The 26,222-nt window shown below is 37.2% G+C and overlaps 1 protein-coding gene and 1 long non-coding RNA gene across 2 annotated transcripts in view; both read right to left on the bottom strand.

Annotated features, from left to right (window-relative positions):
• The window catches only part of LOC140152273 (tRNA (32-2'-O)-methyltransferase regulator THADA-like), a 30,264-nt gene extending 9,394 nt beyond the window's left edge, over positions 1-20,870 (bottom strand). Inside the window, exons 1-20 of the mRNA XM_072174577.1 lie at positions 20,790-20,870; positions 20,452-20,572; positions 19,862-20,220; positions 19,386-19,530; positions 18,068-18,225; positions 16,817-16,898; positions 16,145-16,410; positions 14,976-15,310; positions 13,649-13,838; positions 12,285-12,771; positions 11,446-11,509; positions 8,966-9,190; positions 7,359-7,543; positions 6,079-6,425; positions 5,231-5,371; positions 4,289-4,498; positions 3,548-3,791; positions 2,260-2,539; positions 1,784-2,023; positions 122-344 (exon numbers count right to left, since the gene is read on the bottom strand). Of these exons, the coding sequence (XP_072030678.1) occupies positions 122-344; positions 1,784-2,023; positions 2,260-2,539; positions 3,548-3,791; positions 4,289-4,498; positions 5,231-5,371; positions 6,079-6,425; positions 7,359-7,543; positions 8,966-9,190; positions 11,446-11,509; positions 12,285-12,771; positions 13,649-13,838; positions 14,976-15,310; positions 16,145-16,410; positions 16,817-16,898; positions 18,068-18,225; positions 19,386-19,530; positions 19,862-20,220; positions 20,452-20,572; positions 20,790-20,870 (4,383 nt within the window). The remainder of the gene's footprint in view (positions 1-121; positions 345-1,783; positions 2,024-2,259; positions 2,540-3,547; positions 3,792-4,288; positions 4,499-5,230; positions 5,372-6,078; positions 6,426-7,358; positions 7,544-8,965; positions 9,191-11,445; positions 11,510-12,284; positions 12,772-13,648; positions 13,839-14,975; positions 15,311-16,144; positions 16,411-16,816; positions 16,899-18,067; positions 18,226-19,385; positions 19,531-19,861; positions 20,221-20,451; positions 20,573-20,789) is intronic.
• A 598-nt stretch (positions 20,871-21,468) lies between these two features.
• LOC140151902 (uncharacterized) lies at positions 21,469-25,521 on the bottom strand. Its single transcript, XR_011858993.1, has 3 exons — positions 25,103-25,521; positions 22,759-22,830; positions 21,469-21,675 (listed from the first exon to the last, which is right to left on the bottom strand). It is a non-coding gene; the product is annotated as an uncharacterized lncRNA (long non-coding RNA).
• Positions 25,522-26,222: the final 701 nt, after the last annotated feature.

The raw sequence follows: 26,222 nt of genomic DNA, 5'->3' as shown, positions 1-26,222 counted from the left end.
GTGGGTGTAGATTTCAAATGGTGTGGCCCATTCAGGGAACTCATTTGAAATCCACACCCACTGTATGGAAGATAACGGTCATGTAGTCTGTATGGGGTGTATGTATTCTAAAGGTACTCACTTGATATTCTGGAGGGTTGTCTGCATACTTCTGTGCTTCCTCTCTCAACCATAAGACAAGATTACATGCATCCTCACATCTAGCTACTAGCATCCATTGCATTATCTTGTTGCAGGTCTTGATGAAAAGCGCCCTCACAATAGCGCATGAATTGCTTGCGGAAGCAAGCCATGACACTTTGCTGAACGCATCAAGTAGGGCCTTGCTCTTCTCCACACACATACTGAAATGGAACAAATATATTGTAACAGATTTTATGTTGGTATCAACATTATATTGAACATAAAAATGGAAAGTGGTGACAAAATACACACAAAAAAACCCATTATATAATAATTTATGTCTGACATAATTAAATGTAGTTCATGCACACTGGTGCATGAACTGAGAAGGGTGGTAACAAAATCAGCCATAACTTATCATTTCAAATCTATAATACACTAGACCAGCTGAACTGGGACCTAAATTTACCAAAATATTGGCTAAATTTTAAAAATCACATATGTACAAGCACTACACATCCTAATAAAAGAATATATGTTTCAGAAGCTACCATGTGTTGATCCCCTTGGCATTTTAACTTGGTTCACTTTGGTTTGATATACACACCATATCAACATTAACCCTAACAGAACTAGGACTCACTAAAGCTCACTATTAAAACCGCTCTGCGTGCATGCATTCCACGGGACTTGATGGCTTAATCAGACCAAGTCATATATACCCAGGGAATCGTTGGCGGCCAACGTCACCTGTGTAGCTACATGCTGGGGATCTTCTGCGTGGCATGCGAGGGGTCCGAGGTTGAATCCCGGGGGTGCCAAGTGACTTTCTTCTTCATCTTCTCTCCTTTTTCGTTCCTTCTTTCCCTTCCGATAGCCAAAAAACCTCGGGTAGGGTTAGGGTTAGTGACCATGCATATTTTCCCTATATGCTTTCTTAACCCTAACAGAACTAGGACTCACTAAAGCTCACTATTAAAACCGCTCTGCGTGCATGCATTCCACGGGACTTGATGGCGCAATCAGACCAAGTCATATGTGCCCAGGGAATCGTTGGCCGGGCCAACGTCACCTGTGTAGCTACATGCTGGGGATCTTCTGCGTGGCATGCGAGGGGTCCGAGGTTGAATCCCGGGGTGCCAAGTGACTTTCTTCTTCATCTTCTCTCCTTTTCGTTCCTTCTTTCCCTTCCGATAGCCAAAAAACCTCGGGTAGGGTTAGGGTTAGGGTGGATGCCGAGTGCATGGATGTTGAAGATAGACTGCTCTTTTGCTCACATGGGCTGAATGGGCTATTCAAGGTATAATTCGCCAGCAAAGTGTTACATGTAATCTGATTATCACTATGTCAACTGGATCACACTTTTGAGTTCTGCACCACTATCAAAATGATAGCAACACAAAGTCTATGGCATGTACTACCAACTCCAAAAGGTGCGTGATCCAGTTACCAAGGAGTTATGTAACCACTTCGCTGACGAATTCATACAATTCCCCAATGGAAACCATGGCCTTAATCTTCCACATAGGGAGTGTAGACTTCAAACAGAGTCACCCATTCAGGTAACCCCATTTGAAATTTACACTCTGTGTGGAAGATTAAGGTTGTGTCTTCCATAGGGGTGTATTTGTTTCCATAGTGTGACCAGGCATTCACCTACCTCTTCCCATTTATGGCAGTTTGAATGAGAGTATGAACCAACAGGAGGTATCCATGGAGTTGATTGGTTAATGATGAGTCTTCTGGTCTCCGTGGCAATTTCAATACAACCTCTACTGCCCTCTCTATGGATTTACCTTCAGGTACAAGAGGCAAGATGGCCCGAGAGGCAAGCTCACGGATGGAGTAGATTGGACTCGAAAGTAGATGCGTGATTGGGTCTAGGAACTCCTCTAATGTCCTGTGTACCAAGACAAGTACAATTAAATAAATTAGAATTAGTATGCAGAACAGTAACAAAAAAACGGCTTTGTAGCATGTTCAATGGATGAACTAAAAATATTCTTGGCCTGAAAAACTTAACATTACGAAATAAGATGCTGAAATACGGGACAACTTACACCAATAGCTGGCAGACTACACCAACAAACTTGCACAAAATGGCAGAAAAACTCATCTGAAATATCTGTGAGTTACCTTTTTTCTGTATGTTGTTCTACACCCAAACCCAATTTGGCAAGCACACTGAGTACTGGATGCATGGTTGGAAATAGTAGTATCTCTCTGTTGTTTGTTACTAAGTCATCACCGTCCTCATCCATCACCTCTGGTACCTTCATAGCTTGTTTCATTTCTGTCAGTAGGTATTCCTTCAGTGATGGATAGCGAAACACAAACTCTGAAGCCGATAGAGAGTTAAGATTTGAGTGTTCGTCTGCTACTCGCTTCTGGCCAAAAATCCTGGCAACCAATGTTCCTACAAAATTCAATTCAGAGATTGGACTACATTTAGTTTTTTAGTGGATTTGCCATCGGACTAGTTTAGAACTGTCAAGCTTCCTTTAGTGAACTGCTCTTTTCAGAGCCACCACTTATTTACTTTTTTCTGTTGACAAGAGGCGGTCTTCAGTGAAGGGCTCTTTTCAGGGGCACCAAAACTTTCACATTAGCAGATAGGCGAGGTCTGCTTGTCCTCTGGAGACACCCATTCAAGTAACCCCATTTAAAATTCACACTCCCTGCATGGAAGATTAAGGTCATGTCATCCACAGGGGTGTATGGATTTCAAATGGAATATCCCAATGGGCAAATGGTTATCAAATAGGCTCAGTACACTTCATTTTCTTGTGAATTTCGACATCAAATTTGCTGGTAACATGTTCTACGCATTTCCAAAGTCCTTCAATGTTAAGCGCACAAACGATTGTGCAACATTTAAGTGTCAATTGCTTGGTTAGGATCTTAGCCACAAAAAAGTACACACTCAAAAACTAGGTGATTAATAGTGGCTATGACAAACCCACAGGCTTATGCACACTTTTACAGATAATTGCTGATCACTATAATAGTCCAAGACACCCCATAATAAACCATGTGGCATCATTCAGGGATGCAGCTATATATGCAGAGAACCCTAATCAGCCTATATCAAGGAATAACCATCACAACTAGAAACAGCTCATACGGGTAATAAATCACAAGGAGCATTTAGTTCCTAGCCCAGGGGAGCTCAATTGCTTTATGTGATCAAAGTTAGTCAACTGTGGGGTTATTACTCGCATAGCCACACACTATTGCACCACAATTTCAAACCAAATGGTACGGCTAACTTGACTGTTTTAAAAACTGGTTGAACTTTTCAAGAAGATTTGTGCAGATGCCAATTATCTGTTATGTTCAACTTCAGAAGAACTACTTCCCAAAAATTTTACAAAACTAATACAAGAAGATACATAAATAAGACCTTGTTACACTTGTCACTCACCAAACAACTGCATACAGCAATTCCTTATTGCCCAGAAAGGACATGCAAATCCAGTGATAGCAAACTCTACAGCATCCCCTACATATGCAAGCATATCAGTGTTAATAGCAGAACAACGGAAGAGTGCCATCATCACATTGATAGCATGAGTCTGTGGTAGATCCAGGTTGCCATCTGGGTTATCTGGTAGCGGTTGCTTGGCTATTGATGCAAGTCTTTGCATAGCATGTTGTAGAAGATATTTCTGTTAATGGATGGAAAAATGTTTCAGTTTACCAAGCTTAGTAAAATAGATGCCTTTATAATGTTCTGAATTTCAACACCATCAAGGTGCATCAACAGTGATAATGAATGTCAATGGATTGAGTACACCTAGGTGTGTGAGGGGAAAGATAAACGAATTCTGGTTAAAAGTGACAAAATTATTTTTTGTATAAACCACAGACAAAAACTGTGTCCCTGCTAGTAAATCTATTAGAAGTGTAAACAATCACCTACAAACGCTGAGAGTGTCTCATAGTTAAATCTGCTCTCTGATGATTGATTGGCTACAAGAAGACCATTACGTTTTTTTGCGCCAATCAGCAACATGTTAAGAATGGTGGTAGGGCTGAAGAGGATTGAGGTTAAATATTTAGAAGCTGTATTTGAATTGGATACTCAGATGAATAAATCACATGATTACCAATTAGAAAACAGCATAATAAAGACAACAGTTCTCATATCAGGGAATCAACTCACCTCTCTTCCCTTTGGCTCTGCCACAACAATAGACTCTACCACAAGCGGTAATCCAGCACTTTTCTTAGTGAAGGAAGATTCTGCAGTGGTTAGTATTCCAAGAACTCTATCTAGTAAACTGTGAGGAAGACTAGCAAACTTCTGATTATGACTAGAGAGGAGTCTAGCACATAGTCTGGCAAAACCCTGGTTACATCCTTCAATGGCTCCCTGGAATATCACAAGAATATTTTTAAGGTTACAATGTTACATGCAGTAATTTGCCTGATCAGAAGTCATGGAAGATGAGGGAGTGCTTATTAAAACGATGAAGTGAAAGTAAAAATTGGAAAGTTATACACAAAGTGTTAAAAATGTTCATTTTGATATAACAATTTGTTACCTTAGTAATGCAGCAAAATAGGTCACGGGTCAATAGGCATTAATGGGAGTTGATTCATTTTGCTGCGTTACCTAGATAGCAAAACATCCTGAATGGCGCAAATTGGGTGGGGTTCAGGGGCCGCCTTAGGGTCCCAGCTAAGCTGCGGTAATTGAACTGCATTTTAGCCTTTTTATATGGCTTAGGATGGTTCTTCTAGAAAAGATTTCTTAATTAATCAAGGTATAAAAACTTCACCAATAGCTAGAAAATGAAAAAAAATCTCTTTACTAGCCATTTTGTGCCATCTGTGCGTCACAAGTTGAGGATCCCTGATTTCTATGGTATTTTTAATAAGACATTGACAAAAATATAAATAATGATGTGGATTGAATAGGAGGTGCTTAGACAATTGTCACTTGAAAAATTCTGCAAGGGTCACTTCTTACATGAGTTGTACTAGTTTGGTCGAATACAATACATAAAAATAATGACAATTTAAAATATTTTAGCTACAACTGCAGCCACTTCAAGCTTATTATTGATGGGATGGTCAAAACAGAATAAGGATAACATCCAACCTTGTGTCTGCATTTGGTGAGTATTTCAATCATGATGTCAGCTATTCTTTGTAGATGAGATAATTGCAGTAGTCCTCCTTTGTTTTCCTCATCACACAATGGGCAGGATTCTGCCAAAGCTCCAAGTAGTACACTACTTTCCTGTATACAATGAAGTAAACATGTTATCCAGCTAAACTGAATATATTACAATTTGTGAACTAATCACGCAGTACTTTCTGGGGAGGTTATACTCGAATATAGAAGTGCTATGTATGCTGATTAATAAAAACATAGAAAAAGGGTTGGTTCTTGAGTATATAGTGTAAATTGAAGAGAGGAGGCAGCCTATATGCATCACCCTAGCAGGGTGTAAGACAATGCTAGACACAATTAATATATGGGAGGATCTGAAGTAAATCATGCAAACCAAAGAAATTAAGATTTAAATGATTATATAGGCCACCTCCTTTCTTCATTACTTAATATATAATTGGCCGATATGACAGTGAGAGGGTATGCAATCATGACTAGGTAAGATTAAGAGTGTACCAAAAGACAGTGAACTCAGATACTGCAGTGGTGTAACCCTCCAACAGTAATCATATGGCCGCCCAGGGATTAAATTCTCGCCGAGCCCTGATATTTTTGTTCTCTCAATTTACTATTTTCAATCTAGTAGCACTATCAAGGAATTGTGAATGTCTACAGTTCCTGTGCGTCTACTGTTACGAACAGACTACAGTTCCTGTGTGCCCACTTTTACGCACATATTTTTCACTTGTGTGTCCTCAAATATTGCTGAGTATTACACACCCGCTCACATGTACACAAACCACATCAGGCACATACATACTATACTAACATACCTTTAAATTAAGCCAACAACAAGACAGGACAACTTGATGTTCATCTGACACAGCTGTTGTGTCTTCTTTCTTCTCCACCCCATCTAATTGAACATGAGACAATGCACCAATCAACCCATCAATGGCCTCCCCCATCTGACCAAATGAGGGTGCCAAATTCCTTGCTGCTGCTTCTTCTTCCTCAGTTTTTCTTCCAGACAGTACACCTAAGATGAAGAACACTATGTCATGTATAGTGTTGAGGATGTCCTCCATGATGGTAGACCATTTGTCAGGATGTTTTCTTGACACAAGCTGTAGGATGCTGGGGTCTTCTGTCAGACATCTTCTTATGGTTAAAATAACACCTATATTGGATGAAAATAATGGTTTTACAAGGATAGCAAATAGAGGCCGTCAGCGTGACGTCATATGCCGCCATCTTGTGGGTACACGCTGTGATGGTCGTTCGATCTCCATGCGTGAGCAGCAAAATCACTGTGTTAATGCGCGATAACAGCTGTGTGGCAAGCTGCGCTCTGCGCGTAGTGTCCGACGCATGAACACACAAATCAGTTGTACCCACAAGATGGCGAAAGGCTGACGGCCTCTATTCATACACACTTTGAGGCCCATCTAATCAGATCAGAGTAGATATGATATATGATGCATCACCTCATTACATCAAATGACATTACTATTACTTTGTACAGGTTTCCTTTGTTTTCATGTTGAGAATAGATTGGTTAAACATGGGTAAATTCATGAGTGTCAGTTCTTCTATTGCAATATATTTCTCGGTCATAGCAACAATTGGCCCTCAGCAAAGGCAGCTGACCTTTACAACCGTGTGGATTATATCATTGCTATTGTAAATCTCTACTTGTAATGGCGCAAATTAAGGTTATTAATTATTTTAAACTGTTGTGATTTGGTAGTTCATAGCATCTTACGAATGGTAGTGAGCTTTGGCAAAAACTGCATTGCTAAATTCATAGCAAGCATGTAGAAGAATTAAATATCACAGATATACTTTTATAAGTGCTGCGGTTCTTGAGTTACGTTGTAAAGAGGGCTGAAACAACAACACTTTTGTAAAAGCGTACATAACTCATTAACAACAATAAATTAAGCAAGTTTGCAAAGTATACGATTTGTAGAATGAACTTTTGCAAAACATCAAGGTGTTATTTTTCAATAATATATTTATCTAGATAATGAAAATCAATTTTTAGGTTGCTTCGACCAACAATACCTTGTCTACCCTTAAATCATTCATTTTCTATTTTCCCCTCTCTTACCATGCATAGGAGTAAGAGCAGCAGCACTGACAAAATTGGCCTGAGTGCACTTAAATTGATACTTGAGAATATCCAGCAACTTGATGATGAAAACATCTATTCCTGTAGGAGGCTGGTTGTCATGGTTACCAAGATTGCTGGTCTCATCAACACCAGGTTGATTAGTATTGACTTGCAAAATACTCCTAGAAATGTAATATTAAAAAAAAGGATTTCATTAACTTATGACAATTTTCTATCAGAGCTGTAAGAAAAAAGGATTTCATCACTCAACTTTACAAAGCTTTGTAAGTCTCAAAATCAATTGTTCACTCACAATGCCTCGTACGTTCCATTTCACTCAACTGACTTATGATCGTTACCCTTTGTAAGTAATAGGGATTTACTACAAGAACACTTCTAAAGTAATGCCTAGTCAAAGCGTATTCATAACTTACAAACGGTTACTTTAGTTATGAAGGTTTAAAACAGCCCTCGAATTAACCCACGGCACCGACGGCATATTGCCATGGGTGCCCACCCCCATTGCCGCAATGCCCTCAAAATATGTCCTTTACCGTGGCAGTCACTTGCCGTGCCCTAAATGAAGTTGCCGTGGGTGCCCTAGCCGGCCAGCCCTGCCCCTTCATTATAAAATCATTAACAAGTACTGGTTAAATCCCAGCAAAATTGTGGAAAATTAGATCGAAAATATTGAATACGATCGCTAATTTTAGCATCGTAACCCAGCTATCAATTACAGTATACACAATAGTTTGTTGTGAATTAATATTCATTACCCCTACGTATTACGTAAAGCTTAGATATTCAGCCAATCACATCGGCTTTTATACATATCTGGTTGCTAGAAATGACTTCATTTTCTCGATTGGTCAGAGAAACACCTTCAGCGTACTATCGACCAATCAGAAATGCTGTTAGTAACTAAGCAGCTAAGCTTCCTCGACCTCGTGTCATGAACAAAATCCGAGCGCTGGGCAAATCAATTAATCTCTCGATTAGCAAACATTGACTTCCCATTGCAAACCGATGGCGATACCCTTCCCGTATCGGCTTATCTTGTACATGTAAGCCCATCTCTAGATATTTTTTGCACGAAATAGTTTTTATACCGGTGAATTTGATCAATATTATTACCAAAGTTACAGCTGTTTCATCGCCGTGTCAAGTCAGTTTTGCAGCTCAGAACTAGGGATCATAAAATTTAAGTAAATTAAACTGTTGATTTTTGATTGCTTTGTATTATTTTAGTGTAAAGTTGAGAGTCGAATTTTATTTTGGTGTCAAATTCAGCAGACGGCAATGCATCTATTCGCTTTTGAAAAATTGCCTTGGTGCCCTTCTCAAATTTTCAACAGTTGCCTTGATGCCCTTTTGAAATATTACAAATTGCCGTGCTGCCTTGCCTTTTCAGTGAAAATCCACGGCAATTATCAACTTGCCCTAAAAAAGTTGCCGTGCCCCTTCAGATCCTTAATTCGAGGGCTGGTTTAAAAGTTAATTGAAATGGATCCTAGTTTTTATTCATCTGAGATTGTCAGTATCTGGTGATTATAATAATTTATACTGCCATATTTTCTTTAACAGCAAAATCAAATTAAACTTACTTCATGAAAGTGAGTTTACACAGCAAAGCTCCTGCATCAGCCATATGTGCTTTGGGATGACAAATCAGCCGAAGTCCACTACATAAGATCTCATTACCACATGTCGCAGGAAATGAAATGGATGATGGGAGAATCGGTGGGTAGAAGGTCATCAAGAGGTTAAAGGCCACATTCCTGATGTCATTGGAGCCATCTTGAACACACGTCAGTATCAAAACTGCAGTTCTACATCAGAGGAGAGAGAGAAAGAGAGAGGGGGAAAATATATTTTATTTGTGTTTTAGAAATGTTACATGAGTTTTCTATTGTAACTTTCACAGCCTACATCTATATTGTAGGTCTACCCCATGATGGAAGACACACCTATTTAAAAACCCTTGATGAATTCTAGGTGACTCAAGTGAATTATTACAGAATTTAACAACTAATGAGGGCTGGGAACAGAAGTTTGCACAGTACTCTACAGATGCAGATGCAGCAGAGAGAAATGTGTAGTTCCTAAACATTTTAAAAACCCTGAGCATTAATACTATTATACACCCCAATTAATTCCCTTCCAATAATCTATACTAATAAAATAACAAGCGGTCTCTATCTATCTATCTGTGTATCTATCTATCTATCTATCTGTCTGTCTGTCTGTCCGGCTATGCGTTTCGGGAAAAGCATGTTTGCCATGTGGTTTTGAAGGTCATCGGAGGTCAAGGTCAAAGGTCAAAATTTCAAACTTTGTCCGATCAGGCCCAAACTTGGTGGGTGGAATCCTTGATCTGAGGGGAATATATGCATAAAATAAAATCGAGGTCAACCGAGGTCAAAGGTCATTACGGAGGGTCAAATTTCAAACTTAGTCCGATCGGGCTGAAACTTGGTGGGTGGAATCCTTTGTATGAGGGGAGCATGAATAACATTATATGGAGGTCATCCGAGGTCAAAGGTCAAAGGTCATGGATTTCAAACTTTGTCCTATCGGGCTCAAACTTGGTGGGTGGAATCCTTGATGCGAGGGGAATATATGCGCAAAACAAAATTGGGGTCAACCAGGGTCAAAGGTCATGTAGGGGCAAAATTTAAACTTTGCCCTATTGAGCTTAAACTTGATAGGTGGAATCCTTTGTATGAGGGGGGCATGAAAAAAATTACACCGAGGTCATCAGAGGTCAAAGCTCATCTGGGGTCAAACAGTATCGCTATCATGCCAGTGCTCTCACAGCATCAGGGCTCTCACAGCTGCAGGTGCACTAGTTAATTAAAAAGGGATCTCATTACATAACAAATCATGACATTTGATTGTGTTACTTGAGAACATAGTAATAATACCAAGAAAAAATTGTTTGCTTGCCCTCCAGAGGGATTTACAGGGTGGGTCAGTCGTTCGGATTTCTTTTTTTTAAATGACTCACTACTGTATAGGCCTGTAGGCAATGAACATTGGTCATGTGGAAAGATACATCAATACTTCACTTAAAACCTTCAATACGCAAGATACACCATAGAAATTGATTCAATTAGAACGACTGCATACTTACAGGAATAAGATGCCAAGTTTATTGGAAACATGATGCATGAATGGATAGTTATAAATATTATACTGCGCCAATAAAGTATCCTTACATTTGGAAAAATAATCACAATTTCAAAACAGAGCAATTTGGTTTTTTTAATAGATGCACTATCTAATCCTGCACATTATGACACCACATTGAATCCAATGTGACCTCAAGAAGTAATGTTACAAGCAATTGAATAGATGAAGGTCCAGTTTTAAAAGTGACAAACTGGCCTATACAAGGCGCAAAAAATTCCAACAAGCGCAACAGAGAGACAACACAGTTTCGTCAATGAAGCTTTATTTAAAGCAGTTTTTATTTCAGTTTTTACTTCTCTGTACTTTTTATAACTTTCATTTTATTTGTCAGTTCTTTTGTTTCAGTTTTTTTTGTTCCTTTTGTTTTAAATTAAAGCCAAACGCTTTTAGCCATTCACCCCTCTCAAACCAGATGTCTAGTCTGTGGACTTTTGAAAAGGCCCGTTTGTCACTTTTAAAACTGGACCTTCATCTAATCAAATGTTTGTAACTTTACTTCTTGAAGTCACATTGGATTCAACGTGGTGTCATAATGTGCAGAATTAGATAGTGCATCTATTAAAAAACAAATTTACCCCAATATTGTTCAGTTTGGAAATTGTGATACTTTATTGACGCAGTATATAATGAGTTTACAGCTATGATTTTCTTCTTAAGAAAAATGTTGTTGGCCAAATTTAGCTTTGAGATGAAATTTAGACACAGAAAATGTAATAAAAAACCATTAAAATGATAAACTAAAAACAAACAAAAAAATTTGTTTAAAGGGGCGAGCCTGATTTTGGCAAATTTTGGGTCGGTCGGTGGATGGCAAGCAATCTTTTTTTTTTGGCCTAATGCCTTCAATAATATACATATATACATATATATTGTAATGATAAAACTTCTCTACCTTTCAGATAACAGGTCAAATTGATGGTGAGTTCTTGCCCATTCCAGAAGTGTCTCTGAAGATCCTGTAATGATTTGAACAGAAATAAAATATATAAATACAGGTTAATTAGAAACACCACAACAAAATACCAATAATGATACTTTTCTGAACCATGCCAGGCTAACATCCCAAGGGTAGACCAAAAACTAAATGTAGCGACGCAGTACGAACGGAATTTTAAGGATTGGAAAATGCAAGACTTGTGGAGAAAGGGCAAGAACGGTGATGACTGGAGGACATCGTATCTGTAGCTAGAACTAGTTTCAGGACTGGACATCTGTTAGTAAGTAGTAGATTTACTATAGTCCGTATGCCTTCCTCGAATCAGTAAAGTGAAATAAAATTATGAGATTTTCACAAAAACTGTTAACTGTTGGATTCCTTGCATCATTTCCATTCCAAAATTTATACTTTTATACACTTCTCATCATTACATCATAAGGGTACAATATAAACCAATATCTAAATTATTGACTCGAGGAAGGTATACAGACTATACGCCTTTTAGTGTACATTGAACCAACCTATACTTTCCGATATATACTTTCCAAATTTGATAGCCCCACTTGAATGACATTTTAAGTACATACATATCCTACCTTCATGTTAATTATCAGATTTCTTTTGCTCTGTAAGATTCTTCTCACGTTTGCCATTAGCAAAGTTAATTATGCTGAAATATGCTGAAATCTAAATTTGATGAATTTAAGGATGTGTAGTTTATATCATATCACTGATTATTCCTCTACAGTTAACCACACCCTAATCATTACAGAAGATAGTATCAAATTCCTTACCAGCGTTTCCACCTTGCACCTTCTGAGACCCGGATCCATGCAACATTGTCTCATATAGTAAGCTTATCACATCAAGAGACATTTTCTTTCTTTGATAACAAGCACCAGGAAACAAACTAGATATAGCCGTATCTAGAAACATCTTGAAGAACCGGACACCCATATTGAGCTGTTCACTAAGCGATCCAATTCTCAATTCATCTTTGGCATTTGCTTTTGCTTCTTCTTTCTTCAATTGTCTCAAGCATGCAAGACTACCATCACGCATTCTTGTCAGCACTGCTCTGATGGATTTATGGAGCTTATTGCGAAATGAAGCACTGTCACAATTCATGTTATTGGGAATGAAGTTCTGTATGAGTTGTACCTCGATTTCTGATGGCATCTGGGATTTCTTTGGGGTGATACAGACAAGACTGAATGCATCAGAGCGGACGTCTTCATCACAGTGCCACAAAGCTGCACTCATTCCTTCCCACTCATGGACCTACATGTATTGAGAGTAACACAATTATATTAGGCAGTGGAGTCAAAATTTTATTACATATTTCGATCAACCATCAATGCTTGGATGATCCTTATTACGGAATATCAATTAATTGACTTGTTAACTGTGAAAACATTGAATCTGTGTATGCAATGTATTAACCAAATCAAATTTTACCATTAATTTTGATTCATAACCTCATTAATAGACCAGGGTAAACAGTTTTTTCGCGTCCAGGGCGCTTTTTGTACTCACTGGACCCGGAAAAAGATACACATTGTGTATTATGTAGCAGCAATTTTAGTAAATGTATTTAATTTATGAATGAAAAGTTATTACAAAAATATGCTACAAGCCAATTGAGCTGAGAACAGTTCTGTGTGATATCCAGAAAACAAGTTTTCATGGTAGTTGTATTTTTTAACCAAGCATATATGATAAAATAGCCAAATAATTAGATGATTAAAGTAGTGCATATCATTAGGTTATAATTGTAGTTCTTTAATAATGAGAAAGGGGACCGATCGCAGTAAGTCATCTTTTACCAATTCAGCTCAACTTGGGTAAGTTTTGGGTGTCGAATTTGGCATACTTCAATATCTATCGTGCGCACCAGTACTGAAAATACATTTCCGGGTGTTTCTGCCTTCCGTACATCGGATGCTCAAAGTGCAATTTGGACCCACAAAAATCAATTTGGGACCCGCATATTTCAATTTAATGGGATCTGAACTGTGAACCCTGGAATAGATGTGGTGTGTTTAATCCAATTACAAATTATAATAAATTTTCAATACACAGACACAATCGCAGGTTATTGAAAAAAGGCAGTAGTTCTCAGGATGTTAAATTGACATCTAAATAAATATTTTCTTACCATCCAGTCCTGCTCATTAACCCGATTCATCCTGGCTTGTTGTAGTAGTATAATCTGAGCATGGAGGACTCTAGTGTTGCTGATTCCCTCACATACTGATTGCAGTGATGTCCTCATTATCACATAAGATTCAGGGAGGAATTTCACCGTCAGAGGAAGCCAATAATTGATGATGTGATATCGGACCACTCTGAAAAAAAAAAAAGGTGAAATCAGAGTCTAAATTTAATCTGCATATTGGCATCTAAGGTTTTGTGTCATTTGTCCAGTTGATTACATGATTTGGTCTTGGACATGGACATTTGAATTAGGTGCTATATTAAGAGTGTTGTTAATAATATTATAATTAAGATATAGGGTCCACAACTTATAAGTTCCCCCCTAAATACTTTTTAAAATAAACCGAAAAATATTTGACAAAATGCAAACGTGTAAAAAGGTGTGGGTAGCCATATTTGTTTTACACATATCGACCAAATTATAGCGTCATATGTCATTGCGTTCAGTCACAATGGTTCATTATGTAAAAAAAAAGAGACTGTTTTAAACAATGTTAAAAGTTGCATCTGAGTCCATACGAGTCAGCTCTCAAACAATACAGTAGGCCAGGTCTATTCATGTGTTTGTTAAAGAAAACCTGACTGCTATGGACTCAGGTGCAACTTTTAAAACAGCCTCTTTTCTTACACAATTAACCACTGTGACTGAACGCAATGACGTGTGACGCTATAAATTGGTATACATGTGTAAAACAAATAGGGCTATACATATCTTTTGACATTTTACATTTCGTAAAATACTTTTTGACTTATTCTAAAAAGTATTAGGGGGGAACTTATAAGTTGTGGACCGTATAGTTGGAATATACAGCTTAGCTGATTACAGTTTTTTTTAATGAAATAGTGCATACGGGTCAGATCAATGTCTCCATTTTAAACTAGAATTTGACATCTTGAGCTATATTGGTTGAGTAGCTGATTGTTTTCCTTCAAAATCTGGGTTACAGACAAATTTTCTACTCTTTCATGAGGGGCAAATAAATATTGATAGGTAATGTTAGAAAAGTGTCAAAAGTTGATAGGGTACATTTACATGAAAACAAAAACAGGTTCGGTTAATTTCAGATCTACTAAAATCACAAAAAAAATTAGGGCCGCTAACATATCCTGCTATACAGTAAGAGGGTAATAAGTAGCAGATACAACTTTCTTGCATTCACGAAATTAACACTAGCAACAATTTCCATGTTGACTACCCCTATTAGCACTATGCCGATAGCACAAGAATGAAATGTCTATTTGGGGGAAAAAAGAAGATGATTTCTTACTCATTGTCACTGCACAGTCCTGTCAATAGTGTTTGCTGCCAGTATCTCTCCCATTCCGTCGTCTTACTATTTGCTATTACGTCCTCATCAGATTTTCTCCTTTTTATCGTCTTACTATTGGCTTTTAAACATTGTAACCACACTCTATAGACATCAGTGGCAGCCACTGCAAGATAGTTGGTCCCTAGACATTCCAGTAGATGGGAAGGCAAGGCTGGGTAAGAGACTAGTAATTCAGAAGAGTTGCAGTATGGGATGACTGTGCAGAGCAGTTGATAGCGACCTTTGACATGCCAAGGACTGTGCTGGAGTCTAGTGGTGATCATTTTGTATAACTGTGGATTGTATAGAAACACATAAGAGAATTAATAACTGATACGTTATCATACCAAATGAAAACAAACCCACCATTAATGTATGTAAACACAATTTGAAACTACAGATGTACACATATATGTGGCAATGAAGTGATTGATTACAAATTAAAGATAGTATAGTCTACAAACCAATCAATGCATTGGTCAATCAATCAATGAACCAATCAATTACTCAGCTAATCAATCAATTTTCCAATTCAAATTTGTTATTGCATATAGATTACCTGTTATATGTAGTCACATACCTATTCCAAGGTTTAAGATATAATATTCTCTCACATGTCCATCCATTTAAAAAGATTATTTGACAATAGTAACAAATATCAGGAGTGAGGAAAAAATAATTTTATATAGAATTGCAGATTCATACGTAGTGGTAATAACAATGAAAATTATTGATATAAACTTCAACACTACTTGTTTATTTTGCTTACCGGGAGCGCTTTCAAAGAACTTCCTCGTCATCAGCCATCCATCATCGGTCCTTCATTGAATCGAGACACAGGATTGGAATTAGATCCTGTGTGGGACAACCTGATCAAAACCAGCGACACCAGGGGCAGGAAACTTCCGACTTCGGTGACGTCATCAAGTGTGATGTCACCTGATCGGGTTGGTCTCTAGCCGTTTCCAAGAAAACATCAGAGTCAACAACATTGGCTAATGACGAGGAAGTTCCTCGAAAGCGCTCCGGGTAAGTGAAATAAACAAGTAGTGTTGAAGTTTAAATGAATAATTTTCAAAAATAATTTTATTTATGCATTTCAAGTCTTACTTTTTTAAGCCACTTACTTTTGATTCACAGATCTCTAGCAATTTATTCTCTGCCTCGTAAGCCTCCAGTAACAAAGCTACAATAGACTTGACTAATTCAGGCACACCATCCACTGGACTCTGCCAACTCTGCCATGCAATGGCTAATATATCTTCCACTACCTTGGACTGGGGACTAAAGATACGCTGCTCTTGTTTTATACCAACTGATGCATCACTCACATCCTGGGATTGGTGAAGAAATGCTAATTCTCTCTTAACAGTCTGTAGCCAATATGTGAGTACTGGTAATAAGAACAATATTTATTCAAGTCAATGTTAACATTAATATGTATTGGTAGCTAAACAGCAGCCAATTAAAATATAGACAGTCTTTCAACACAAAGGAAATTGTAGCTAACCTCAATATTTCGATGTAAGAACACACATCTTCTTCAGGAAAACTCCAGTGACATTGTGATGGAGTTGACCTCACGATTGATGACCTTGGGTCTAATCAACGAAGTGTTAAGTTTCCATTTCCCTTGTGTTGAATGATTGCAACAAAATTTATGTTTTTTAAACTTGTATTAATTAATGAAGTGAATGAAGTTCACTTTTATTCAAATTACATTCTTTTCACAGAATTCTTCTCTAGAAGTTGTTACATAACAGTAAAATTTGTAATGAAAGTGTACCTATGTGACTCACCTTGCAGTGCATGATATTGCATATCCCGCAGTTGATAACACATACCACACACCATTGGAAATATGACATCAAGTAGTAATGCCTGAAATCAACATCAACAGTCATACAGGGTTAAAATCAATGCAGAATCATACAGGGTTCAAATCAACTTAAATTAACTTTCATAAGCTCACCTTCATGCTCCCTGAGTTACTCATTATAATTCTCTCAGTGACTAATATAGTTTATAGATTTACACCATTACTTATTCACCTACAAAGTAAGTTAATCAGTCAATATGTTAGTCAATCATATGCTTAGTCATTTAGTCAATTACTCTATCAATATCACAGAGTAGCTTAGTTAGTCAGTCAGTAGACCATTCGGCCGGTCAGTGTGTCAGTCAGTAGATAAATTAGTCAGTCGGCTGGTCAGTGATTCAGTGTATTGGTCAGTCAGACTGGCAGTCATTCAGACAGTCAGTCATCCACGCAGTAACTAACTTTACAAAGTAAGATACCTTTATAAAGTAAGCTAAGCTTCTTTGTAGCTGCTAATGACAAGTACACCAAATTTTGTTGAGGTTAAACCTTCCAAACAGAAAGTTGATGTTACCAATGCCATCAGCTGCATGGTGTATCTTTTAAGGCTAGTACAGGGCTTCCTAAACTTTTTCTGTGATCCAAATTTGATGGGAAAATATGGCACGACGACCAATAGCATAATTAAGTTATTACAGACAGAAACCATTGTTATGTGCCCGATTATCTAGTACATTGTACCCCGGACTTTGATAATAATAATAATAATAATAATAATAAAATATATTTTTGAGCGCCTGACAACAAAAACAAATTCACTAAGCGCTTTACAGAGCAAAATACATGAAAGCAAGAACATACAAATTATTTAAAATTATTATTTTTTGATGCACAGTAACTCACGCCTGTCATTCTTGATGTTTGTCACTGCGGAAAATGCTTTGTTGCATTTGTCCCAACTGCAGAATGGATTGGAAATAATATCCTAGCCTTTAACCCCCTGAGCACTACCTGCCAATCTAACATTGCCTCTGATTGGTCAATTACATGATATCTTTACTTTAATCACCAATCAGAATGGAGCTTTGCAAATAATTCACCCCAATTTGTTTGCGTGGTCAAATTATTCTAACAATGTTGCTGATTGGTCCAATTGAAAATGAAAACTTCTTTTTGGCCAATCGGCAGGTAGTTCTCATGGGGTTAATATAATTATAATTGATAAGCTTACCTTGTCCTGTAGTATAGACTCATTCTTGCTGCATGTAAGAAGACCTCGAAGTAGCGTCAGTTGACTGAATTTTCTTGTAGGTGCATCCCCTGTAGGGCATTTGCACTTAATGCTGATATTTCCTATGTTTAATGTTGAGTTATCTGGTGTATTAATTGCTGGAGAAAAATTGAGATGATATTGAAGTCAACAATTAAATTAGAAAGCAAAATTATAATTCTACGCTACTCAAATTTAGTACCCTCACTCGAGCACTTTCACTGGGTCAACCTTTGTGGTGAAAGCGCTCGGGTGAGTGAACCAAATTTGAATAGCGTAGAGGTAAAATTTTGCTTTCTATTTATGTTTACCGCTACTCTCATATCGTTGTGCGGGAAAACCGCCTATGTGTCATAGGCCCTGAATATGTTTAAAGCAAAACTAGAGCCTGCTTCTTTGCATAACATGTGCATCTCCTTACGTAGAAATTGCATTTGAATGAACACAGCTTCCAACAGTGTGACGATTGTCCGCAAACACTGTGTGATACCGAGATGGATCCAACCATGCCAACTCACTTGTAATAGAGGCCGTCAGCGTGACGTCATATGCCGCCATCTTGTGGGTACTCCATGCGTAAACAGCAAAATCACGGCGTTGTTGCGTGATAACAGCTGCGTGGCAAGATGCGCCCTGCGCGTAGTGTCCGACGCATGAACACACAGAACATTTGTACCCACAAGATGGCGAAAGGCTGACGGCCTCTATTGGTTAATATTTTCATTATAGGGCGATTTCACAAAAGGTCGTTAGTTCAAATCTGCCTCCAGAAGACATGATGCATGCATTAAGCACAAAAGAAATCCCCAGTTGAAGTGATATTGATTGACTAATTTGCTTTGTACTTGTTCCATGTATCATGCCTTCTTGAGGCAGATTTGAACTAATGACCTTTCATGAAATCGCCCTATAGTATCCAAGGGCTGTGCGTTCGCATTGCATTTTGTTCATTCTAATGAAATTTTTACTGTAGTTATTGCCTGGTCAATTATTGGAAATATTAATTGTGCTATGGCAAAAGATAAGTGTTGTGTTGACAAATGAGTAATACAAATTTTGATAAGTGATAGAATTTAAAAATTTTGATTTTTTTTTTTTACTGATAAGAAATATAATTGCGCAATTCAAGATTTTTTGTGTGTGGTTAGCACAAGAAGGCCCTACCTGCAATAGCTGCCCTTTACACATTTAACAGTTTCTGCATCTTATATTTGGCCCATATAAAAAATATTACACCTGGCAGCCATAACAGATGGGGCAATCTCAGTTTATTACATACCCATCTCAGGTGTCCACACTTCACATTTGCTGTGTAATTGTAGCATGTTTAATGCAATGCTGTCTGCTTCCTTCTTCTTGGTTGCTGAATTCAACACCATTGCTAATGCACCACCTGCCATCAGACTACACTCTTTGGAAAACCTCTGGAACAAAATATGTACCAGATTATGAAATTTAAGATTGTAAATATAAATATTAAATTTGGTTTTTTTACTTACAGAACTGATATAATATATCATCCTGCTAGTGCAAGAAAGTTATATAAATCATTCTGCAAAATCATTTGTCTTTTTTATGCAGACAATTAATTTTAGAGGCAAAAACACAAAATGACAGCGCACAGGATTACAATGTTCCCCTTTCAAATAGATCCTGGCTACTGGTAACTTTTGTTTTTTAATTTGGTAATAAAATTGATTTATTCTAAAAAGTCTTTCAAAGGGGAAACTTGGAACTTGTTGACCCTTTATATACCTTATTGCTTATCATATCCAGAAGAGCTTGAAGAATACGGTGAAAGTTCTGTGTAACATTAGCAACATCTGGTGGACAACTGTCTCCATCAGGACAACACTGACTTGATGGGGTCTTCTCTATCCACAAGATATCCTTTAATTTGTCCCCCATGCATCGGCACATTTGTAGGCATATTTTGGCCCCTAGTTGACACACTTGCATAGCAGATGAACTGGAAGAAGGAGTATAATTGTCATCTGTGACATCAATGGATCTTACGCCCTCTGTTAATGTTATTGCTAGAGTTGATGTGAACGGAGTGAAATGGGCTTCTAGTGCTTTCCTTGCAATCACACTGTCCTCAAGTAAATTTGAAACTGGAAAAAAAGAATATCAAGAAAACAATAAATGACACAAAATATTAAGAGCTATCTTGAGAACCAATGAACCAATACTAGGCTTGTTTGTACTCATTTTAATGCATTTTTCATGCTGATTCCGAATATGGTCTGGTCATGATACTTAACATTTCAGAAATTTTTTATTTTTAAAAAAAAACTTGTCGTCTGCAGTCAACCCGCCTGGAGAGGGTTAACCCCTACACTTACCTGTTTTTAGAGTGATGAGGTCTAACCCACATGTGTCGTCTTCAGGAGTTATGAGTTTCCATATAGCCTCCTCCACATGCTGGATACTTTCTGGGAGTATTCTCTCTAATTTGTCTATGATCTGTCAATTACAACATATTAAAACATACATTAGCCTCCTCCACATGCTGGATGCTTTCTGGGAGTATTCTCTCTAATTTGTCTATGATCTGTCAATTACAACATATTAAAACATACATTAGCCTCCTCCACATGCTGGATGCTTTCTGGGAGTATTCTCTCTAATTTGTCTATGATCTGTCAATTTCAACATATTAAAACATACATTAGCCTCTTGCACATGCTGGATGCTTTCTGGGGGTATTCTCTGTAATTTGTTTACGATCTCTCAATATCAATATACTAAACATAACATACATTACTTCATTTTATCTTTCATTTATAAAGCACTGTTCAATAATATTTTCAAGCAAGAAAAAATAATGCATTTGCTTTCTGTAGGTATACCAAAACCCAAAATGCAAGATTTTTGTTATTGTTTGATGTGTATGTCTATTTTGGCCATTTAATGTGAAGTTCTATGGGTGGACTTAATATCTGAATATGACATTATAATTCACATTATTTGGCAACCTTTGCGAAACCGAACTAGTGCCCCCCCTTGTCTGGGTTTATTTTATCGTTTACTTTTATTTATAAAGCACTGTTCAATAATATCTTAAGCAAGAAAAAATAATGCATTTGTTTTTTGTAGGTATACCAAACCCCAAAATGCCAGATTTTTGTTATTGTTTGATTCGTATGTCTATTTTGGCCATTTATTGTGGAGTTCAATCGGTGGACTTAATATCTGAATATGACATTATAATTCACATTAGATTGTGCCAAGGGGCCATTTTGGTAACCTTTGCGAAACCTAACTAGTGACCCCCTTGTCTGGGTTAAGAAGCCTGAGACATTACATGTACATCACAAAACAACAAGAACTAAAATGTTTAAAATCTCACCTTTTTTTTTAACCTGTGGGCAACTTTGCTATTATTGCTGGCATTTTGGATGTATAATTCAGCTAAATTTTTACTAATATTTACAACATCTTCTTTTGCTGGTAACGATTGAGTAGAAGCATCCCCTGGGTTAGAACAATGGAGCTTATGAATGATGGGCACCAGTGTCTTTTCAATTGTATCTATTGAGTTTTGCAGGTGTGGGCCTCTCTCTGATCTGTCAAGGCAAATTAAAGGAAATAATCAACCAACCAATCAGTCAATAATACAATCAATTTCGATACAGAGAATGTTTTAAATATTTAAAATTATTATAGGCCTAGATGACTCCTTTAAGTGCTGGGGTATGAACGTTTGGACATGCAGTATTTATTGTGGGACATTGGAGCACATCAGACATATCAATTGCATTCTGAATACGAAGAATGGCCTTCTGATATCAAATAATTTTCATTTTTGAAATTAGCAATTTAATACACATTTTATGGCAAATCATTAAAAATTGATATTTTTGATATTTAACAGTACTTGAAGTAAACTTTATAAATCTGATGATTTATACTTAAAGTGTATGTAGGTGGGATGAAAAGCCGACGATCAATTGAAAATTTTGACCTTTAGTATTGAAGATATGGATTTTTAAAAAAAAAAAAAAAAAAAAAAATAAGGTCTTTTTGGGAAAAAAATCCATATCTTCAATATGAAAGGTCAAAATTTTCAATTGACCGTCAACTTTTCGTCCCCTACATACACTTTAAGAATATATCATTAGATTTATATAATTTACTTCGAGGACTGTTATATATCAAAAATTTGAAAAATATCAAATTTTTATAATTTGTCATAAAATTTGTATTATATTGTGATTTTCAAAAATGAAAATTATTTGATATCAGAAAGACATGCTTCAGTATTCAGAATGCAATTCGATAGGTCTGAGGTGCTCTCATGTCCCACAAAAAATACTGTCGAAACATAATAAACGCTCATTTTAGATCCCTTAACCCAGCTTAAAAACAAAGACATTTTTTGTCATTGGCTGCATAAAATTAATTTTAGGTTCTCGTCAGAAGGATTTTCATGAATTGACAAGGCTGGGGTTATTTTTGTTTTGTTTTGCAATGCAAAATTAGCATAGCCAGCAGTTTATCTTTTCTTCCACACAGGGAATGTAGATGTCTAATGGAGTTACCCATTCAGGTGACCCCATTTGAAATCTCCCCTACCTGGGTTGGAGATTAAGGTCATGGCTTCCATATGGGGTGTATGAATTTCAAATGGAATAGCGTATCTGTCTTACCTGTTAGACAAGGTGATATTCCTCACAAGATCACAAGCCTTATGTAACTGTTGTTCCATTCTGATGTCTCAACTGAAAAAAATATTATAATACATTGTATCATGATTATTTGGTTGTCGATATTTGAGGTGAGCTGTATAGAAAAGAATCGGTTACATGGTGTTGTCTAGGTCTTGTCATTTTTACTTAAATGTTCTGGTTTCAATAAGTTCTCTGTTCCCTCCCACTTGCTTGAGAAGTCTAGTAGCCAAGAATTTGCTCACAGATAGCTTCACATTCTAGGCTAGAGACCAGTTTGGGGGCACTCATAATTCAGCGGATGTCTATGATATCAAATACTCTTGAGCGTCATGTCACATAACAGTATCATATTTCAGAGGCGTCTCATAAATCACACACTCCCTAGTTTCTAAACCCAGTCGCAATTTCATAAGCGATATTAGTTGGTGAATGTGCCAGCGCAGTGGGAATACTTTTGTGAGTAGGCCTTGAAGTCAGGGTTGTAGCTAGTCCAAGTTGAGTGCCTGCTAATTTTACTATCCAATTCATGAATATTAGAGCGCAGGCTTGGGTACTCTTGGGATTTTTTTACTTCAAAACATTTGATTTTGGCCATTGCAATCTAAGTGTGTTCTGGGACCATTTGTCAGAATTTGCACAGATAGATATAATTTTTGCACAGGTATATACTTGCTAAGCATAGGAAAGCTTATTCTAATACACTCAGCTTCGTGCCGATGTGCTGCATAGAGTACCCAGCTGTCAACAAAGCTTGACGTATGTGATATCACAGACCCCCCGTATGTGAAATCACTGACCCGTCTTTGAAATCAGAGACGTCCTTGAAAGTTGAATTACGAGTGCCCCCAAACTGAGACCATTGCATTCAAAATCTAGTCTGATTTGCTGAAGCATGACACTGTGTAAAGCAATGGAAGTTCAGAAGTAAACACAGCTGATCACAACAGATGATTGCATCAAAAATAATGCTAAAATTTCACTTCAGCAGAAATTTTAGACTGTCCAAAACAGGCAAATCTTCTCAAACGATACAGCAGTTGACTCATCGAAATAACTTTCATCCAAATTTCAAAAACCTTCGGTGCAAAAATTTGCACCGCTGGGCACTGTCCGACCGAAAAACGATAGCAACGTACTCTAGCATAGAATGCTTAACTATCGTGTGCAAATTCGAAGCTAGAGTTCCCGAGTAACCTCCCACTTCCTTTTGATGTGGATTCTAATATTTGTCCCTCTTAATTTCAAGCATAATAATATTTTGTAAACATGTTTTAGAAGTTTAAATACTTAATAATATGAAGTTAAAGTATTAATGTTATCACCCATAAAACACTACTTTAAAGTTTGAGTAAACACTATGTAGTCTTTAATCAGTAAATGTCATTCTTATTGATACCAGTTTGACTTGCTCGAGAACTCTTGCCAAGAATTTGCTCACCGATAGCTTCACAGAGACCTTTGCATTCAAAATCTAGTCGGATTCACTGAAGCATGACACCGTGTAAAGCAATGGAAGTTCAAAAGTAAACACAGACGATCACGACAGGCGATTGCATCAAAAATGTTGCTAAAATTACATGTACACTTCAGCAAAATTTTAGACTGTCAAAAATAGGCAAATCTTGCTCAAAAGATACAGTTGACTCATCGAAATAACTTTCATCCAAATTTCAATATTAAAGCTGAATTTATACTCAATCGCCGAGCGATTGCGATTAATCGCTTTTGAAAAGTGATGGGCAATCGCCGAATTTGGCGATGCATCGCTCGTCGCTTTTGCATTTATACTAAGTTATCACGGCGTTGGCGATTGCAGACGACAATTAAAATAACTAAATGCCACAAAATACATTTGTAAAACATCAGTTGCTGTCAATAATTATTGCTTTGAATTAATTCATCACCAAAAATTAATAATCGAGAAAGGTAAATCAATTAGCAAAATAGCAAAATAATAGGTCCAGATGGTTGTATATGATTGGTTGACGCATTCATGTGTCAAGCGATATCGCAGGGAAGTTGAGATTTCTTCAACTTGCAAAAGCGACGTCGTTTTGCCTCGGCGATTTGAATCGATTGATCGGCTTGACGCTCTGGAAATGTAAGTAAACATTGAGCATGCATGCGTGAAAATTGCTTTTCTGCAAAAGCGATCGAGTATAAATTCAGCTTAACAGAATAAATAACCTCCGGTGTAAAAAATTGCACCGCTGTCCGACTGAAAAACCATATTAAAGTACTCTAGCATCGAATGCGTAACTATCGTGTGCAAATTCGAAGCTAGAGTTCTTGAGTAAAGTTAATACCGTTACAGTACCCTTACCTCACTGACCTTTTCCTTCATTAGTGAACCTAGTTTTTTCCCTGCATGGTGATGGTGGTGGAAGCACTATATAACCGTGTCATTAATGTTGATGTTCATGCATGCAGACGGCATGGACAGATGGCTGGGTACTTGGAAAATGTGTATTTTGGTAAGCTTACTCAAATTGAATGATAAACTCTCAGTCAAGAGTCAGAGTTGTGTTTTGTACCCACTTCATTCACTTCAGTGTCGATCCAGAAAACAACCAAAATAACACTAAAATTTTGGCAGAAACTAAATTCATTCGTAACTACCATACACCTTACATAAAACAGTCACATAATGGCCATATATAACACGAGCCATAAAACGCGACATTACACCACACACACATAACACCGAATCGCCGGTTACCTAACGTGTTTACGACAGGAAAATACCGAGGCGTTGATGTGTAATGTGTTAATAGAATGCTTACCCAAATCCTTCCCACACGCTAATGGACAGTAACACAATGAATGGTAAGCGTAGCTTTGATTGGAGTAAAAGAGATTACACGTAGTCTAGTCGTTAACCATGCCGTTAAAACACGAGTGTATTTTGCAGCTTCAGAAAAGACTACTTTTAGTAAATAGTTTCATAATGTGAACGGTGTTTATATAAAGACAACACAAAAAGTAGGTCCGCACGTATTAAAAACTAGTATTTTGATGTAATAAATATCCAGTATAATTTCGTGTTCAACTGAATGCGTTCATCTTGAGTAATAACATGTTTTTATTTATCAAAAAATCGACTATCGCATAGTCTATGTCCCAGCAAACACACAAATGTTTAAACGTATTAAAACATGTTTTGTTTTTTATTTTCAAAAGTTTTTATATAGGCCTATATAAAAGAAATCATTTTTTTAACCACGAAACAAAGGAATACGGTCATTTTCACGGTAAAGGGTGTAACTTTGGATTTTTAACATTTTGATCCGTTGTGTTCTAATAATCCCACAGAATTCCATGATTTTTGGCCACATAAGTCATCTAGTTAGCAGCTACCTTGGGTAGCATAATCATCTTCGGGAGTTACTGCGTTCAGTTTTAGCAGGCTTAAATGTACCTAATATTGCCATTTTGAAAAACTA

Source organism: Amphiura filiformis, chromosome 5, assembly GCF_039555335.1.
Source record: "Amphiura filiformis chromosome 5, Afil_fr2py, whole genome shotgun sequence".
Lineage (NCBI taxonomy): Eukaryota > Metazoa > Echinodermata > Ophiuroidea > Amphilepidida > Amphiuridae > Amphiura > Amphiura filiformis.
Note: the sequence above shows the minus strand (reverse complement) of the source record. Positions and strands in the feature narration are given on the sequence as shown.